Below are 17,819 nucleotides of genomic sequence, written 5' to 3'. Positions count from 1 at the left end.
AACCCTAATGTTCAGCCTAAGTTATGTGTTTATAAAGTGCTGCTAAAAAAATAAATTTCCTTACAACGTTTCTAATATAAACCGCATTTTTTCGTTTAGATCGAACGAACCATTAAGTTGGTTGGATTGGAAGACCAACGTCACACTTTTGCCAACAAACTGTCGGGAGGTCAGAAGCGAAAACTGTCGGTGGGAATCGCTGTGATGGGAGATCCAAAGGTACTGAGTGTTCTCAGTTGTAATGACTTGACTTAGGAGCACTTAGTCACTGTTTTCAAATTACTTGACTTGACTTAGTCACTGTTTTCAAATTACTTGACTTGACTTAAGTCACTGTTTTCAAATTACTTGACTTGACTTAAGTCACTGTTTTCAAATTACTTGACTTGACTTAAGTCACTGTTTTCAAATTACTTGACTTGACTTAAGTCACTGTTTTCAAATTACTTGACTTGACTTTCTTCATAAAAAAAAAACATTTCAATCTCGGTAAAATAAATTCACAAAATCGCCGAAAACCCCCCGCGGCATTTCCAGCACGTTTGTTTGGTGTTGTGACTAACCAGACAGTTCGATAACCAAAACGTGACATCTCCCCCTCGATATTGGTGTTAATGCTGTGTCATCCAGCCGTCGTACTGTTACGTCATAATTAATTGGGCCACGGGCGACGCGGTCGTGCTGTGACGTAGCAATTAGGACGCCGCGGGCCAGACGCGCCACTACTAATATGAAAGCAGCCGAAACCGGCTTTTTGTGTCTGGTACTTGCGTAAAAATACACTTTACAGCCGGTGTTTTGGTCTGTCAGCGGGTTTTTTTTTGTTCATAAAATATGTCGCGGCGTTTTTTTTTTTAGTAAAGTTGTCAATTAACTGTTCGACTAAACAAATCAATTATTACCCCCTTTTCTATAAACTTTTAAAGATTATTTTGCTTATATTATTCTTGTATTTTAATAGCTAAAATACTTGGATTTGAAATTTCGGTTGGTATTGGTCAACCTTGTGTTTTACCTGTTGCAATCGATAAATGTTTTCCGTAACAGATCATAATTCACCCTACATCCCGAACATTTTGTTAATTGCTGGATCTAAGAGTTTGTTATCGGTATTGAGTATCGACCACGATCCGATAACATCGGACATTTCCAAACATACAGTTCTGCCCTTCCTGCTATTCAAATTTTAATTATTAAAAATGATATTCAATAAAGTATAAATTATAACTTAGATTCTCATATTTTGCTGCACATGGTTTTCATTATGACCTCACGGACCTTTCTTATGACGTTTCGTGACGTAATGTTTACCAAAATATTCGCTAGGCGGGCCAAAAAGTGCTGAGAACCTATAAAATACGACCACCACTGATAAAAGAATGTAAAAAAACACCTTAATTTTGGGTTTTTCTTGTGCTTTAGATTCTGATCCTTGATGAACCAACAGCTGGTATGGATCCCTTCTCCCGTAACAAACTATGGGACGTACTAAGATCTCGTAAAGAAGGGAGGATTACTCTGCTAACCACGCACTTTATGGACGAAGCTGATATCTTGGCTGGTAAAGCTTGCTTTGTAACGTAGTTTGTTTAAATAAATACTAGTTTTTCTTTGGGAATCTTGATATATTAAATAATGGTTAACACTTCTTTCACTGGTTGGTGGTGGTACGTCGTTTTTAGCTAACCTGTCATATATTAATTACTACTTTTATTTTATTTATTTTAATTAATAGTAAATACTACTTTTACTAATACTGCTTTTAGTTGTCAAATACTTGGGTATATATCGAATGTTAAACACCTTTTACTGGTTGTTGGTGGTACGTCGTTTTAGCTAACCTGTCATATATTAATTACTACTTTTATTTTATTTATTTTGGTAAATAGTAAAGACTACTTTTACTAATACGTGTTTAATTTGTGTAATACTAGGGTATTGATTTAGCATTTAGTAGTACACCAATTGTTGAACTGACCATATTGAAATTTCGTGGGTTACTATTTACTAAATATTATTTAATATTTTTTAGAAATAAATCCTTGGTGTATTAAATAGTAAATATTTCTTTTACGAGTTCCTTGACATAGAGTTGGTATTTTTAATACCAAAAACTCGTTTGAAACGTTGCACATGGTTTAGTGTGAATTTCTAAATCCGTTTTTTATCAAAATAATACAAATTATTTAAATACCTTATTTAAAAGAGTAAAGTTTTTAATTTTTTGGTTTACATAAGCGCAATTCGCACATTTTCAGTCTGTTTATAAACTTATTTTCACGCCAAAGATTTGGCTTGCAACCCAAGAAACTAAAAATTGCACCAAAATAATCCTCAAGGATTCTGTATACAAGAAATATGTTTTGTTTCTCTTCAGATCGCAAAGCTGTGATTAGTCGAGGAAGGCTTCGTTGCGTTGGTTCTTCACTTTTCCTCAAAAACAAGTACGGAGTCGGTTATCATCTCGGGTAAGCTGCTGCATAGCTTTAGTGCAAAAGGCAATACTTTGGGGAGTCTGACAATATCGAATCGAAAAAGAAATACCTTCAAAATTGCTTGTTTGCTTGTAAAATCGTCGAACGACATAACTTTAGGTCTTCTCACAATAAAACCTACAAATATTCAATTGTGTGACAACCCTGAAATGTTATTACTTGTTATTTATTGCAGAGTTGTTGCCAAATCGAGCAGCAACCATGAACCAATCACTGCTTGTGTTCATTCGCACGTGTCTGGTGCGGAACTACAGAGGTCAATTGGGTTCGAGCTGGGATACACTCTACCACTCGCACAAGTAGCCAACTTCGCCGGTAAGTTACGGTTCATGTTATCAAATAATTGAATACTTTTCTTAAAGAGTATAGTTGTTAATTTTGTGGTTCAAATAGCATTTTCATAACAATTTTTTTTCACAATTTTGTTTTTTTGCAGTTTAAGTATTTATATAGGAAAGGCTTTAATTAGGAGTCGGACTCGGGACTCGACGGATTAAGTTAATTTTTTCGGATTTGAGATTTTTGTAAGATAACACGAATGCCGAGTCGACAAAGTGTATTAATAAGAAATTCAAGATAACAATTAAAAAAAAGTGTAAATTAGACAAGAATAAAAACATTAATTAGTGATTAATTTAATTTTATAAAAAAGGCAAAAATGAAACAATATAGATCAAGTAAAAGAGTATATGCGGAAATAAAAACGTACACCGAACAAAGATTGCCCATATGATAACCATATTAGGTGTCAGTTTACGTAGATCAAAGTAAACCAGAAAGTTAAAAAAAAATTAAAAGTAAGTTAAAAAAAATGTTTTTTTCTTTTCCCGCAGACTTTTTCCAAGATTTGGAGGAAAACGGCGACAAATTTAAATTTATTAAACATAACAGACAAAAATAAATAAATCAATAAAAAAAATATAGAAAAAACATCTAAAACATTAAAGTTTTTAAAAATTTCCACTGAAACCCTTTTCTGCTCTCTTAAGACTTGTTCCGTGATTTGGAGGAGAACGGTGAGAAACTGAACGTACAGAGCTTCGGCGTTTCCATGACAACACTGGAGGAGGTTTTCCTTAAGATCGGGGAAGAAGACGAAGCTGACGAGGACGCGAGCGACGCTGACAATGGTGGGTGTGTGACGTAACAGTGGGTCTGGAATGCGCGGGGCTCGACAACAAGACACTGCCAGGTTTTGCTTGGGTTGGGAAATGTAAGATTGGCATGAATTTTGCGTTTTGGTGAAATTAACACGACCATGAATTTTGAATAAACAGAATGAGACGTCACTAAAAAAAATTTTGGTAGTTTTAAAATATTGGACTCGTCATATATCGACTAATTTTCTGCTCAACGAAATATTTTAGCGGATGTTCAGTTATATTTCACAGTCTAGTAATACGAGACCACATTTTGGTTAAAATCTTTAAAATGTTGCAACTTGGTCGTTATTTCGTTGCGTTTTGATAAATCCAACATAACAGTGGTGGGTGTGTGACGTAACAGTGGGCTTGGAATCCGCGGGGCTCGACAACCAGACACTACCAGGTCTTGTTGCTTCGTTTGGAAAATATAGAAGTTTGACTTGAATTTCAATAAAACAAAGTTTCACAGCAAAATTTATAAAGATGTTTCTTAAGATGTTATTGTGTTGCTATAATTCACTGTATTACAAAATGAATGCTGTGTGTGTAAAAAATATTGGGTTAAGTTTTCATCTTAGATTTACCGCTTAAAAAATAGAAGTTCGATTTTTTTGTGGCACCATAGCTGAAAAGAATCAAACATCACTAGAGGGGTTGATCCTTTTTTTTGGAAATTACCTCACTACCTCCGGTTATACCGGGACTGTCGCTCTTTCGTTGAATGATACGGTAGTGTTGAACACCTTTAATGTGAAGTTGCTGGTATTAACATAATGTAGCAAGTATTTGCGTATGGTTGTTTTAAACGCACTAACTGTGATTTTTTAAATATAGTTAAAGTTTAAAAACTGCACCTTAACCTAATGTCATCAAATTAATAAATACGATATCAAACGAATGCTCCTTCCAAGGAAAAAGAAGCTGTTAAACTCCCTTAAGTGTATAAAGCTCTGTGAAGTGTGCATAGAATTGCTTATAGCACGTGTGCAAAAACTGCCAGAATACTCTGAAAGAAGGTCGCAGTCCGAAGTGATTTTAACTCGAAAGTCTGTGTTTACAAATCCCTCAGTTTAACCCAGTGCTTCTCAACCTATGAAAATTGGGTCGCCGACCGCAGTAGTCACATGTTTATACTAATTGAGATTGGTTCTGAGCAAACATTCTTAATTAAGCAAATTGAGGAAGCAATACAAGTAATGTCTTGTAATAATTTTTAAAATTCGTAATTCATTATGCTAATGCCTATTTTTTGTTGGCTTACAAGAAAAATAATTGGGTCGCCAAAGCTTAGTCGTCATACTTACGCTTAATATTTGTGTCGCCGCGAAAAAAGGTTGAGAAGCACTGGTTTAAGAGCTACCCCGCCAGTTTTCATTAATAATAACGGCCGTTTTAACTCCACCTTCTTTTATCGGTTTAATTATTTACTATTTATATTGGCACAAAGTTTTGCGATTCGTGTGGCGTACAACAAACTATCCTGATCTCGTCGTTTTATTGTCACATAAAGTCGTATATAAACCTGTTGGACCCAGTTTGAACAGAAGTGATCAAATTTGGTTGGCTTGGTTTGGAAAAAGAAAAAAAGTTTTTCAAGCGAGCATTTCTGTTATTGGCAGATGCGTTGCAAACATTAAAAAGTAATTTTGCAACTAACTTTACTCTGACTTAAGTATTTTTTTTCAAATGACTTGACTGGGACTTAAGTCATTTTACAACAAATTAAATATGACTTAAGATGTTTTGTTGCAAATAACTTGAATATAAAATCATTTCAAAGCGAAATGTTTAAAACATTTTTTCCTTAACCACCAGGACCCCTATCCCGACTGGAGCCAAGTGATTTTGTAAAAACAGGTTCTTACGTTAATTAACTTGTTTTGCACATGACTTGTCTATGACTTAATTTTTGTTAATTTCATTTTAACTAAAATATTTCCAACACTTTTTCTTCACCCCACCCAGGGCCCCTCCTACCGACCGACTCATCATTACAGAAGCCACTAAGTTCAGCGGCTGTTGGTTTTACAAACTCCGGGTACGGAACAAATGAGAATGGGACGGAGTCGGTCGCTGTACGAGTTCCTTCAAACTCCGCATTTAATCCAAGAGATTCCGAGGTTAGTGCCATATGTATGGAAAAATTATTTTTGCTGAAAAAAAATATTTTTAGGGTGTTTTTTACGAAAAAAATCCGAATTTTTTTTAAAACGTAAACCTTTATTTTATGATTTTTTTTAATTTTCTTTGATTTTGTGTTTTTTTTTTAAAGATTTCCATTTTTTTATATTTTCTATTAAGATTAATAAAACATTGCTACTACCTTTGCTACTATACTATCTAAATTTAGGTTTAAATTAGGACAACTTTTTAACAGGATTTTAAAAATCGAGGGCTACATAAGAGTATCTATTATATTGTGTAATGGTTTCGAGTAAATTTATTTTAAAAAGTTTTATATATATATTTTTTTTATTTTTTTTTAAAGACTATTTTTTATCGCTTACGGCAGGGGTGTGCAACCTTTCACACTGCCGGGCCAAATATGTGTATTCCGATTAGACCACGGGCCACTTGCATATCTCGTCGCCTACCTGCTAGACCAGTGGACGGCAAACTTTTTTTGTCGCGGCCCAAAGTACTCTTTTCAGAGCTATTGAGGGCCCACTATGTAAAACCACTACGAAAACAGTGGCGGATTCAGGGGGATATTTGGTTTTAAGGTGAAATATTGTACAGTGCTTAATGACCAAAACACTACCATGCTATATAAAACATTAAATAAAAAGGAATATACGCGCAAAGCGCGAAAAATTTACGTTTACTTAGAGTTAAAGTTGGCAAAAAGTATAGTTTTACAGGCTTGCCAAACCACATTTGGTACGTGCTGGGTCTTTCCAATCTGAGACAATTTAAAACATTATATGCCACACCAATTGTTAAAATAAAGTGCAATGAATGTACGACTGTCATGCGGCCAACAACTACGGTACATGATAACACCAAGCTATTCAAAAATAACTCACGGTCCACAGTTAGCCTACGACTGTGTTAGTGACTACGGTACCACAAAAAAATTGCTTACACACGTACGTTGAACCGAACAATGTCACCTTAAAAGCGACAAATTTTCTCAGCTGTGGAAATTTATTTAGATCGAGGCGTTCGTGGAAAAAAACTACTTTTAAGCTGCGCTGAGAGAAATTATTTTCTTTTTTTTACAACTCACATGAACATTGAAATTGAAAATAAAACAATTACATTTCAAATGAGCGAAAAAGATCAAACGGACATTTTTAATATGCTTTGTTTACATGGCCACAAGTAGCTATTCTAAAGCATTTCAAGAACAAAAAATTTGCAGCGCTCAGTTCACTTTCACACAAAGTTGTGCACTTTCCGCAACAACATCCAAAACACATTTTGTAGTTTTATTTTGTTAGCAGGTCACATTCTGTTCTAATATGTTAGCAGGTCACATTCTGTTCTAATAATAATAAACTAAAAATTTACATGCTCTATAAGGCGACCTAGACTAAGCAACAGTTAGGAAGTTTCAATATTTTAACGGTTACCTGAATGTTTAGTGGTGCGGGCAAAAAACCAAAGCACACCGCGGGCCACATATTGTGGTTCCGCGGGCCGCATTTGGCTTACGGCATTTAAAGAGATATTGGTCGATGCGATACCGAATTAATTTTGGAATTTTAGAAATGTTTTGCAATCTAACACGTGAATTTGAACCTTGTTAGGTCACTTAAAAAATTATAGAACGACCGCCGGTAACTTAACTTCCTAACGCAAAAACAAATTTTGATAACCTGGAAAAAAATATTGAACGTTTTAATTTTATAAATTTCGCCTTGATTTAACGTACAGTGGTACAGTGGTACTTTGGTATCAGGTAGTTTTGGCCAAAAATCAGGTCTTGGTATCGGATTAAAATCCCTAAACAAAAAAACAAAAATATGATAAAAAAATCATAAAAGCTGTTAAAAACACCTTTTTCTTCTCAGGGCGGTGAAAGGAATTGGTTTTCGATCTACAAAGCGATGTTGTGGAGAATGTTCCTCGTCTATATCCGAAATCCCGCTGCTGTGTTCTTTGGGTTCCTACTGCCTATCGGACTCGTCAGTAAGTTGCTACCAGTATATAAGAGAACGAGTCAAACTTGATTATTACTGGGACTTATTACGGGTATATTGGATTCCTAACGGGTTCAAAATTGAGTATTTGGACCACCTACAAGCAGTGGTGGGATTTAAATATTTTGTCAGCCGGTTCTACCACAAAAGTCATGTTTTTCAGCCGGTTCTATTACAAAAGTCATGTTTTTCAGCCGGTTCTATCACAAAAGTCATGTTTTTCAGCCGGTTCTATCACAAAAGTCATGTTTTTCAGCCGGTTCTGTCACAAAAGTCATGTTTTTCAGCCGGTTCTGTTACAAAAGTCATGTTTTTCAGCCGGTTCTATCACAAAAGTCATGTTTTTCAGCCGGTTCTATCACAAAAGTCATGTTTTTCAGCCGGTTCTATCACAAAAGTCATGTTTTTCAGCCGGTTCTATCACAAAAGTCATGTTTTTCAGCCGGTTCTATCACAAAAGTCATGTTTTTCAGCCGGTTCTATCACAAAAGTCATGTTTTTCAGCCGGTTCTATCACAAAAGTCATGTTTTTCAGCCGGTTCTATCACAAAAGTCATGTTTTTCAGCCGGTTCTATCACAAAAGTCATGTTTTTCAGCCGGTTTTGTGACAAAAGGTCGTACTTTCCGGGAAATAACTAAAGTAGTTGCAAGAACAGGAATGTTGCGCACTGTGAACCGACTGTATCCTAACAGCCACACTTAAAAGCAGAACGTCTCGTGACTTAGTAAGCCGGTAGTAAGCCAAAACGTTGGTAGAAAATAATATATATTGCCAGAGGAACCTGTTTTAAATATACTATGCCTGGTAGCAACAGCATATTTATTGTTTCATGACTTGTACTTATAACGCAACAAAAATATTTTCAGGCAAGTATCACAAAAGAAAAATTGCTACAACTATAAAAAATAACACAATGTATGACTATTACATGCGACCATTACACATTAAAAAAACAAACACGTGAGCTACTTGGATCTCAAAAATCAATGTAAGGTGCAAAATCCATTGACAGTAACCATTAATGCCAACCGGTTCGCTGATCTTATAAAATTTCGTGAGACGGTTCTATAGAACTGGTGCGAACCGGCTGAATCCCATCACTGACTACAAGTATATTAGTGATACAAACCCGAGTGGGAGTGTTTTTGGAACAAGACCACTCCAATTCGATTGCCGTTAATTTTTTTTTTTTATTTTTTTTTATTTTTTTTTTTAGTCTGAAACATTTACATCGAGATTTCATCTTGTTCGTATTGTCTGACAAATTGTAATATAAACATTTCAGAACCATTGATGGCTAGTGGATGTTTTTCGCGTAAATTAAATTGTGGTAAATAACTGCAAAATTCGTAAAAAACTCCAACATTTTTTTTTTCAAATCGTCGCAGAAAATATTTAAACTACTGAGGTATTTTCAAATAATGGTAAGTTTTTTTTCTTCAGTTGGAACTGGAAGTGCGTATCGGAATGTCTTTATCAAGATGATGTTGATTTTTTTCGAATTTTGACATTTGTTATTAAAAAAAAAACTGAACCAATATATGCATTTCGAAATAACGACAAATTTTCCGTCTTCAGTTGGCGCATGCGCAGTGCTGAACATCACGGTCCCCTCCGACAGTGCGGTCGATCCCTCCCTAGTGGACATCAACCCCTCAGCTTACAACTCTACTCTACTCATGAAGAACTCGACCGGTGAGTTAAGTAACACATGACTGCTTGAAAACTTAGGGTACAATATCTTCTAAAGTAGTGGTTCTTGAAATTTTGAGATACGCCCGCCAATTCTAACAAAACTCGCGCCCAAACTCGTATCAAAATCAAAAAGCATTAAGCACAGCAATTTATTTCGGGGTAAGTTGCATCAATGCGAAGGATCGAACTGTTTTTTAGATACCAAATGTTTAATTCTAGGATTAGAAACAGGGAAATATCACATCTCCTTAATGTTTAGTCATATTTCATACAGAGTTTGTCAATTTTTGTCAAAGTCTATTGCAATACTAGAATAACTAGAATTTGCCCAGACATTAGCATTGACAAAATCGTATTAAATAACATGAGCTGTCTTCCTAATGCTTTCGCAATATTTTAAATTTTGAAGAAATATTGATCAATCTGAATAAATACACGCTAAGAACTCGACCAGTGAGTTGGTTTAACAATGTTGTGTTTGTAATTCAGAGGGTAGAAACTCTTCCGCGGTCAGATTTGGACAATAGAAATATTTTTAGCATTTCTAATTAAATTAGAATTGAAAATATCGCAAGTTAGGCAATAGCACGCGTAAATTGAATTAATATAAACCATGCCTTGTATAGCCGAATATTATGTCGTGAACTAGGTATGTCCGATAATTTCGGATCGGGGATGATGCCAAGTGTCAGTACTTGTCCGATACTAGGGTCGTACTATGTTTTACGAACAACGCCTTGACTCTATACCAGGGGTTCTCAAACTTTTTTTACCGCGGACCCCTAATTTTTTTTGCTTTGCATGGACCCCGGTAGGCAAGAAATGCTCCAAAATGACGTCATAAATTGACGTCACAATACAAATAGACTTCGTAACTCTGTTTATTTCTGTCCAAAAAGTGTGAAAGCTAAATGGAGTCTAACTAATTTTTAATTAAAGTGTTTTCTTTGAAAAATTAATTACTTCTTAAGTATACACTAGTTCTTTAATTAGGCCTTCATGGACCCCCTAAAACTAGTTCATGGACCCCCAAGGGGTCCATGGACCCCAGTTTAAGAACCCCTGCTCTATACCTTAAAAAGTAAGTTTTTCAAAAAGTATTAGCTTACTAACTTGGATGTAACTAAACTATTACCACAAAAAATAATGTTTGCCTAATAACCGAAAATAAACAGTTTTGCTCGGACGTTTGAATTTCATTTCTATGCTTGTATGAGCATAGCAATGACGTCATGATATCGAATCGCGATACTTTTTGTCAAAAATATCGGTCACTAGTATCGAACTAAATATCAAGTACCGGGCGACCCTAGTCGTGAACAATGCGTTAAAAAACACTTTATACTTGCTTCAACTAATTTTTCCACCAAAATAAGTTATCTCGCCAAACGTAAAACGAACGCATTCAATGGCAATTCGCTAAAAAAATATCACCTGGACTTTGTTTATCCATTTTTTTTTTCTATAGGTTCCTCGCTGGATTTTTTCTTGAGCCAAATAACCAACAAAACTGTGGAAATGAACGATCTAACGAACCTTATCGACGCCAAAAACCAATTGGCATCAGATATGTTGGAGTACACAGCTACCAAGGTAAGTCAAGTAACTTTGTGACTAAAGTATTAAAAACCGTTTTTTGAGATCATTTGGTGAATGCAGGGCTGTGGAGTTGGTTAAAAATAACACCAACTGCGGTCGAATGTGTGATTTCGTTGAGTCCCGAGTCCGGCTCTGACTCTACAGCCTGGTTCCGCCAGTTTAAGTAATTCAATAAACTGAATATATATCAATTCACTCCTAAGAGTGTCATATAATCCATACATCCACAATACATGGTTGGAAAATATCCACTGTTATGTTATTCCACCTTTACAATTCCACTTGGCCGCCATATCAGTTTTAAAAGTTGATACTGCGCATGCGCACGTCGGACTCTGGGCTCCGGTAGTTTTACTCAATACGAGGTCTCACTTGAGTCCCGAGTGTTGAGTCGGACTCCAGCAAAACAAACCGACTCCCCCTGAGTCTTTTTTAGAGAGGTGAAACTTCCACCGCCAGATAGAATTAAACCGGCTGGTCTACTTGACAATAACCTTGTTTACTTAGTTATTAACTAAAGTGATCATTAACAGATCCGATGATAAATGACGTCATTACATCCACAAACAAGCAAAACATAAAACGGACACGTTCAAATGTATTTTTTTCCAGGTTATTTATCAAAAAGAAAGTTTGTATACCGTTGTTAACCTTCTAAATAACGCGTAGGGTCGCAAATTTGTGGCTAAAATTCCTACATTGATATGGTATAGAATCGGCATGCCGCATGGGTACAAACCGGCTGGTCGCATACTTAATAACCACTTGTTTCCGCCGAGGTTCGGTAACGGTCCAAACAACCTCGTCAATTTCTTTTTTATATCAGTTTCAAAAGTTGGTAGTCCGCATGCGCACTTCGGACTCGGGATTTGGCTAGTTTACGTGGTCTTTTTCGAGTCCCGAGTTCAAATTTATACTGAATTTTTTTAGAACTTGACGTTTAGTTGAAAATGTTCATGAAAGTTTTGCTTAGTTAAGCGCCCAACAAAAATTCTCGGGCCATAAAGTATAAGTAACCGCGTTACAAGGTCATTGATAAAAGCCCCCCGGAAATTAAACCGACTGGCGTATTTGATAGCAAAGCCTGTTTCGACCCAGGTCGGGCCTGTATAACAGTTTAAATCAGTGTTTGTCAAACTGGTGAATGGTTCACCCCAGGGTGAACAAAATTTTTGCAGGGGTGAACCAATCAAAAGGGGTTGAATAAGGGTGAACCGTCAGAAATGTATGATAGCTCTGCAGTAAATCGACTACTGAACTGTTGTTTTTTTGCTTATTGTGATAGTTAAGTTGGTTTGCACTGAGTGTATAAGTACAGTACAACAAATTGGTGACTGTGTTTTGTGCTTATGTAGCTTTACATTTCTGGACTCGAGAAATTGTAAATTCGCAATGGTAAAACTTAGCTTGAGTTGATCTTAACAAAAATCGAAACAACCTAAGTCATTTTGTGCTGTTATATAGACGAGTTTTTTCATTTCATGAGACAAGGGTGAATGAAATCTGGAGATAGATGCTAGGGGTGAACAAAACTAAAAAAGTTTAAGGAGCACTGGTCTAAATAAACTTTATAATTATTTTTTTTTTAGTTGAACTACGTTGCGCTGTACAACACCAATGGTGTCCATTCACTTCCAGCTTTGCTAAACACCTTAGGATCGGCATCTCTCTCCACATACAACCAGTCCATACCTACCATCACAACCTACAACAAGAGGTGGCCTGCTCAGGGTACGTTATGCACTTTAAATAAACCGCCTCTTTTTTTAACTATCTTTTATTGCCTCGACTGTTGACCACGACATTTAGACTGTTTTTTTTTCGAAATATATTAAAAATACGTCAAGCGACTCAAATTTAGGTCTTTGAAAGGCTGTAAATTCCTTTGAAAAGTCTAAAAAATTTCTTCAATTTTTTAATAAAACTGTGCGGCAACCCTGTAGTTGTATAGTAAAATAGTCTCGAAATCTTGCAATATTAAACCTGTCCAGAGTATAGATAAAATGTCATTTATCAGACATCCCTACTCCGACAGAATAAAGGTAAAAAGTTGCACTTAAATAAACGAGACATATTAAACTTGTTCAGAGCGGAGTATACCTTTCAGTGGAGGTTTGTTCGGGGGCTCAATGATGGCTGGGATGGCGTTGCTACTGACCCTCACCCTCGGAGCTATTAACCCAGTACAGGAAAGAGAGGTAGGTTGATAAAGATTAGCTAAACAGGTTGTTTTGCCGGATATTTTCTCTTGTGTGTGCAAAATTCTACCACACACATCCAGTGTTGCAAGTAAAGTCCCAGTCAACTCATTTGAAAAATAACTTAAGCCAAGTCAGGTCTGTTAATTATGAGAAAGTCATGTCGTTGACATAATAGTAAAACGTTTAACTATTAAATCTGGTAAACCCGTGCAAATTTTAATAAAAATCACTTGATGTAATTTCCAAATATTTGACAAAATGACTTAGGTGTATGTCAAGTCATTTGTTTAAAAGACTTGTGTCAAGCCATTTATCCAAAAGACTCAAGTCAAGCTATTTACAAACAGTGACTTAAGTGCACTTAAACCAAGCCAAGTCATTTGTCAAAAGACTTAAGTCAGGCCATGTCATTTTGCAAAAACTCATTCAGTACAGTCAACTTATTTTGCCACAATGACTTCAGTCAATTCATTTTTAAAATGTGACTTAAGTGCACTTAAGTCAAGTCATAACAACACTTGTACGAAAAAAAAATTTTTTCCTCTAACAGTTAAAGATCAACACCCAGCTTCGTGTATCTGGTGTTACAACCAGACTCTACTGGCTTTCCTCATTTTCAATCGACTACTCCTGGTACCTCGTGGTTGCAATTGTTTTCATCATTTCAATCCTGGCATTCCAAGTCAGCGCTTTTGGCAGCGGCGCACTTGGCGCCTTGGTAAGTATTACGTTCTAGACATGGGGTGAAAGTTTGCATAATTTTCGTACAGAAACGATATTTTTTTTTATGGTTTTTAAAACGCATGGAAATATTTAGGGATGGCGTCATAAAATTACGTCAGAACAAGGGTGGGGAGAAAATAGGATAATTTCCTTACCGGAAACAAAGAAAAAACATTTCTTTTCAACTTTTCAAATATTTAAAGATGACGTCAAAAAATTACGTCAGAACCAGGCAAATTTAGACTCAGATTCAATTTATTTTTGAGCATGTTTACAAACATCGAAGCTTGTTTTAATATACTATGCATGGTAGCAACAGCATACTTATTTTTTCATATCTCTTTAACATACAATTTTCCCCCAATATTTTGATGATGTATGTTTTTACCTTCGTAGGTGAAACTTTTTAGTTGTTTTTTACCGGCAGATTGTGTCCATTAACTAATTACATTCACAATCTACCAACATATTTACAAGCCCAACAATTGGCCTAGCGCGATTACGACTATTGCAGTGCTTCTCAATCCATGGGTCAGGACCCAAAATTGTGTCGCAATCTGATTTGCTTGGGTCGCCCACTATAGTAGTTTTAGATGGTTGCATTTATCGATATTGGGTCGGAGCAAGATTTTTTTAAAATTTGAGAAAATTGGGAAAGCAGTATACGAAGACGTGGTTAGTATTAATGAAGTCCAGCCTAATTTATTCAATTGCCTGTTTTATTTCTTAAACTATGGGTCCCTGTTTGATTTGGTTGGGTCGCCGAATGTCTGCAGTCGGCGGCTCAACTATATATTAAACAGCGACGTAATTTTAGGTCGCGACACATAGGTTGAGAAAAACACTGCCTTAAAGCAACGAAAGACGTGTTCATTGTAATTGAACATAAGCGTGCGTTACACACGAGTATTTCACAATGTTAACTTAAAATTAAAGCAGATTTTGGTGATGTATACTGTAGTTAACTTCAATTGTCCACTCAATGCTACAGAAAAAACTATATATGGTGAGATTTATTGAGATTGGAAGATTTATCCAAAATTTACGAAAAAAATTGCGGAAACCACACGAACACATGGTCGATGTAAATTGAACCCTAATTTATTTTTGTTAATTCATCTTGTTATGGTCGCTTTAAAAAACGTGCATGAGTGGAATAAGGTCGCTAAAGCTTCGATGTTGTATACCCAACCTCATTGCGGCCCGCCTGATGTTTACGTGTGGCCCACCACTTATCCTCACTTTCAGTAGCCTTTATTAAAAACAATTGTTTTCACTGTCATCAAAACGTGTAGAACTCGCAGTGTTTGATATAGGCCTAATCTTATTTTTGTTAAGAATATAATAGAGTCTAATGTCGCATTTCAACATCCGTCGAACACTTTTGTGCAGCATTATTGCTACGCAAGATTAGTGTTTTTCTAAATGTGTGTTTTTGCGGACCTTTTTAAGGAAATATATCAGCCCAAAGGTGTCGTACCATAACATGATACGGCATGGCGATATTTACTTGCATATTTACGCACGAGTTCACTTTCAAAGAGTGGGTGTTTATAAGTTAAGTTGTTTTATGACGTCAAGATATGACGTAACTTATGACGTCACCCCTTTAATTTAAGAGGTTTGCCGTCTATCGAATTTTTTAAAGTTGCAATGCGGCCCATTCTGCTAAAAGGTTGGACATCCCTGGTTTAGACTAAGTATTTGAACAGGCACCAAAACATGTTGAGCAACACTGGCAATGCACATGACGTAAAAAAATGAATCGAAGTTTATTACTGGTGGTGTTTTATAATCTTTGGCCCACTTTAAGCTCACGAAATCATCAGTATATAAAATCAGGTCGTCAATTATTCACTGTTACATTTACACTAAGTGTTTGGGACGCCGCGAAAAAGGTTAGGAAACATTGAACTGTTACGTCACACACTTTTTGCAGGTCTTGCTCTTGATTGGTTGGGGCGGCGCTGGTGTGCTGACGTCATATTGCGGTAGTTTCATCTTCGACAAATACGAGACTGCTCAGAGCGCTTGGCCCAACCTCGCGCAAGTGGTGAGCGATTGTTTGATTGGTTTACAAACTTATGACTGTTTTTCATGATTGTTTATTTCACTATCCCTGTTCAAACTTGCTACTGGCTTTCTTGTTTTTTTTGTTTTGTTTTTTTTAGTTTTAAATGATTTATTTTTGCAAACATGACCGTGATTATTTATTTTACTTTCTCAGGTCAAATTTGCTAAAGGCTTTCTTCTTTTTTTTGTTTTTCTGGTATTCTATTTTTTTATTCCTAATGATTTTTTACGAACATGACCGTGATTGTTTATTCTACTGTTTCAGTTTAAACTTGATATTGACTTCCGTTATTTGTTCTTACTAGGGCAGTATCCATGCTGATCCTGTAGCATAGGGGTTCCCAACCTTTTTACGATCTCGTACCACTTGGACGCTCTGTATTGCCACGCGTACCACTTCTTGCAGAACAACTAATTTAATTCAAGCATATCTTGATCTTACAACTAGCATTTTGTAGATTAAGCTATAAAACAGTAGTTCATATCTATCAAGAACAGTCATTTGACATAATTAACGCCCACTGTCCCACAGCGTTTGTAGCCTAACGCTTTTCAAAGCAACTGTGCTTCTTTTGACAATTGAAATGCCTGGTATTCTGAAGATCGTAATGATACGAAACAACAGGGATAGTTACGTGACAATGAATAGGCTTCGGGAGATTGTTTTTGCAAACAAAACCAGATAAACAAAATACAAAGTTGTGAATCCAGGTTTTTGTGAAAAAAACGCTACTCGCGTACCACAGGTTGCGTTATTTGTTTTTTACTAGGGCAGTATCCATGCCGATCCTGTACCATATCAATGTAGGAATTTTAGCCGTTAATTTGCGACCCTACGCGTTATTTAGAAGGTTAACAACGGTATACGAACTTTCTTTTTGACAAACAACATTTAAAGTATCAATTTTATTTTTTGTTATATATATATTTTTTTTTGTGAATGTAGTGACGTCATTTGGTGCCGGATCGCGATACTTTTTGTCTGAAATATCGGATATCGGTATCGGAATAAAGAAATAGGACATCCGAGCTTGGAATTTATAAATATTATTTAATCTTTATAATAAATTTCACAATTACACATAATTTATTTTCACTTAAACGCAGGCTTCGAAAAAAAAAATAGGCAATTTGACTTTATGCACTCTAACAATTGTAAAATTGTTCTTCCGGCAAATTTTATCAAAGCACCAACGTTTCGACCAACTTTCAGGCAATCTTCTTGAGAGCAATATTATTGCCACTAAAGGCGAAATATATATTTATATTATTTTACTATATCGTTATATATATATATATATATATATATATATATATATATATATATATATATAGATAGATATGTACCAGACAAACAATAAAGGTAACAACGAACCAGGGGTTTTAAACTATTTCAGTAGTTCTCAACAGTGGGTCCACGGAACCCTGGGGGTCCGCAAAAACTGTAAAATAGTGTGGCCCAGAAGAAGGTCGCCCGATTGGGAGTCGAAACGTTGGTAGTTAAATTAAATTTTCCTGGAAGAACAATTTTATTTGAATTTATATATTAGAGCAGAGCGTCTAAACAGAGTTTTTATATACATATTTCTTTGAAAAATGTCTGATCCTGGTTTGGGGTTTTTACTTGTTTTATTGTTTATATACGCGTCAGCGAAACAGTGATCGACAAGCAATAACCTGCTGCCAATGGTTTTCGATTCCATAAAGATACACCTTTTTATATTAACTTTTGAGAATGACT

At 35.8% G+C, this 17,819-nt stretch overlaps 1 protein-coding gene across 1 annotated transcript in view; it reads left to right on the top strand.

Annotated features, from left to right (window-relative positions):
- Positions 1-17,819, top strand: part of LOC146158073 (cholesterol transporter ABCA5-like) — a 48,248-nt gene that overhangs the window by 16,155 nt on the left and 14,274 nt on the right. Inside the window, exons 14-26 of the mRNA XM_083385894.1 lie at positions 100-219; positions 1,423-1,561; positions 2,378-2,468; positions 2,671-2,810; positions 3,485-3,625; positions 5,606-5,760; positions 7,657-7,774; positions 9,366-9,482; positions 10,951-11,075; positions 12,671-12,812; positions 13,170-13,279; positions 13,833-14,000; positions 15,945-16,058. Of these exons, the coding sequence (XP_083242020.1) occupies positions 100-219; positions 1,423-1,561; positions 2,378-2,468; positions 2,671-2,810; positions 3,485-3,625; positions 5,606-5,760; positions 7,657-7,774; positions 9,366-9,482; positions 10,951-11,075; positions 12,671-12,812; positions 13,170-13,279; positions 13,833-14,000; positions 15,945-16,058 (1,680 nt within the window). The remainder of the gene's footprint in view (positions 1-99; positions 220-1,422; positions 1,562-2,377; positions 2,469-2,670; positions 2,811-3,484; positions 3,626-5,605; positions 5,761-7,656; positions 7,775-9,365; positions 9,483-10,950; positions 11,076-12,670; positions 12,813-13,169; positions 13,280-13,832; positions 14,001-15,944; positions 16,059-17,819) is intronic.

This window comes from Ascidiella aspersa, chromosome 3 (genome assembly GCF_963924565.1).
Source record: "Ascidiella aspersa chromosome 3, kaAscAspe10.2, whole genome shotgun sequence".
Classification (NCBI taxonomy): Eukaryota; Metazoa; Chordata; class Ascidiacea; order Phlebobranchia; family Ascidiidae; genus Ascidiella; species Ascidiella aspersa.
The sequence above is the reverse complement of the archived record's forward strand: the minus strand, read 5'-3'. Positions and strand labels throughout refer to the sequence as shown.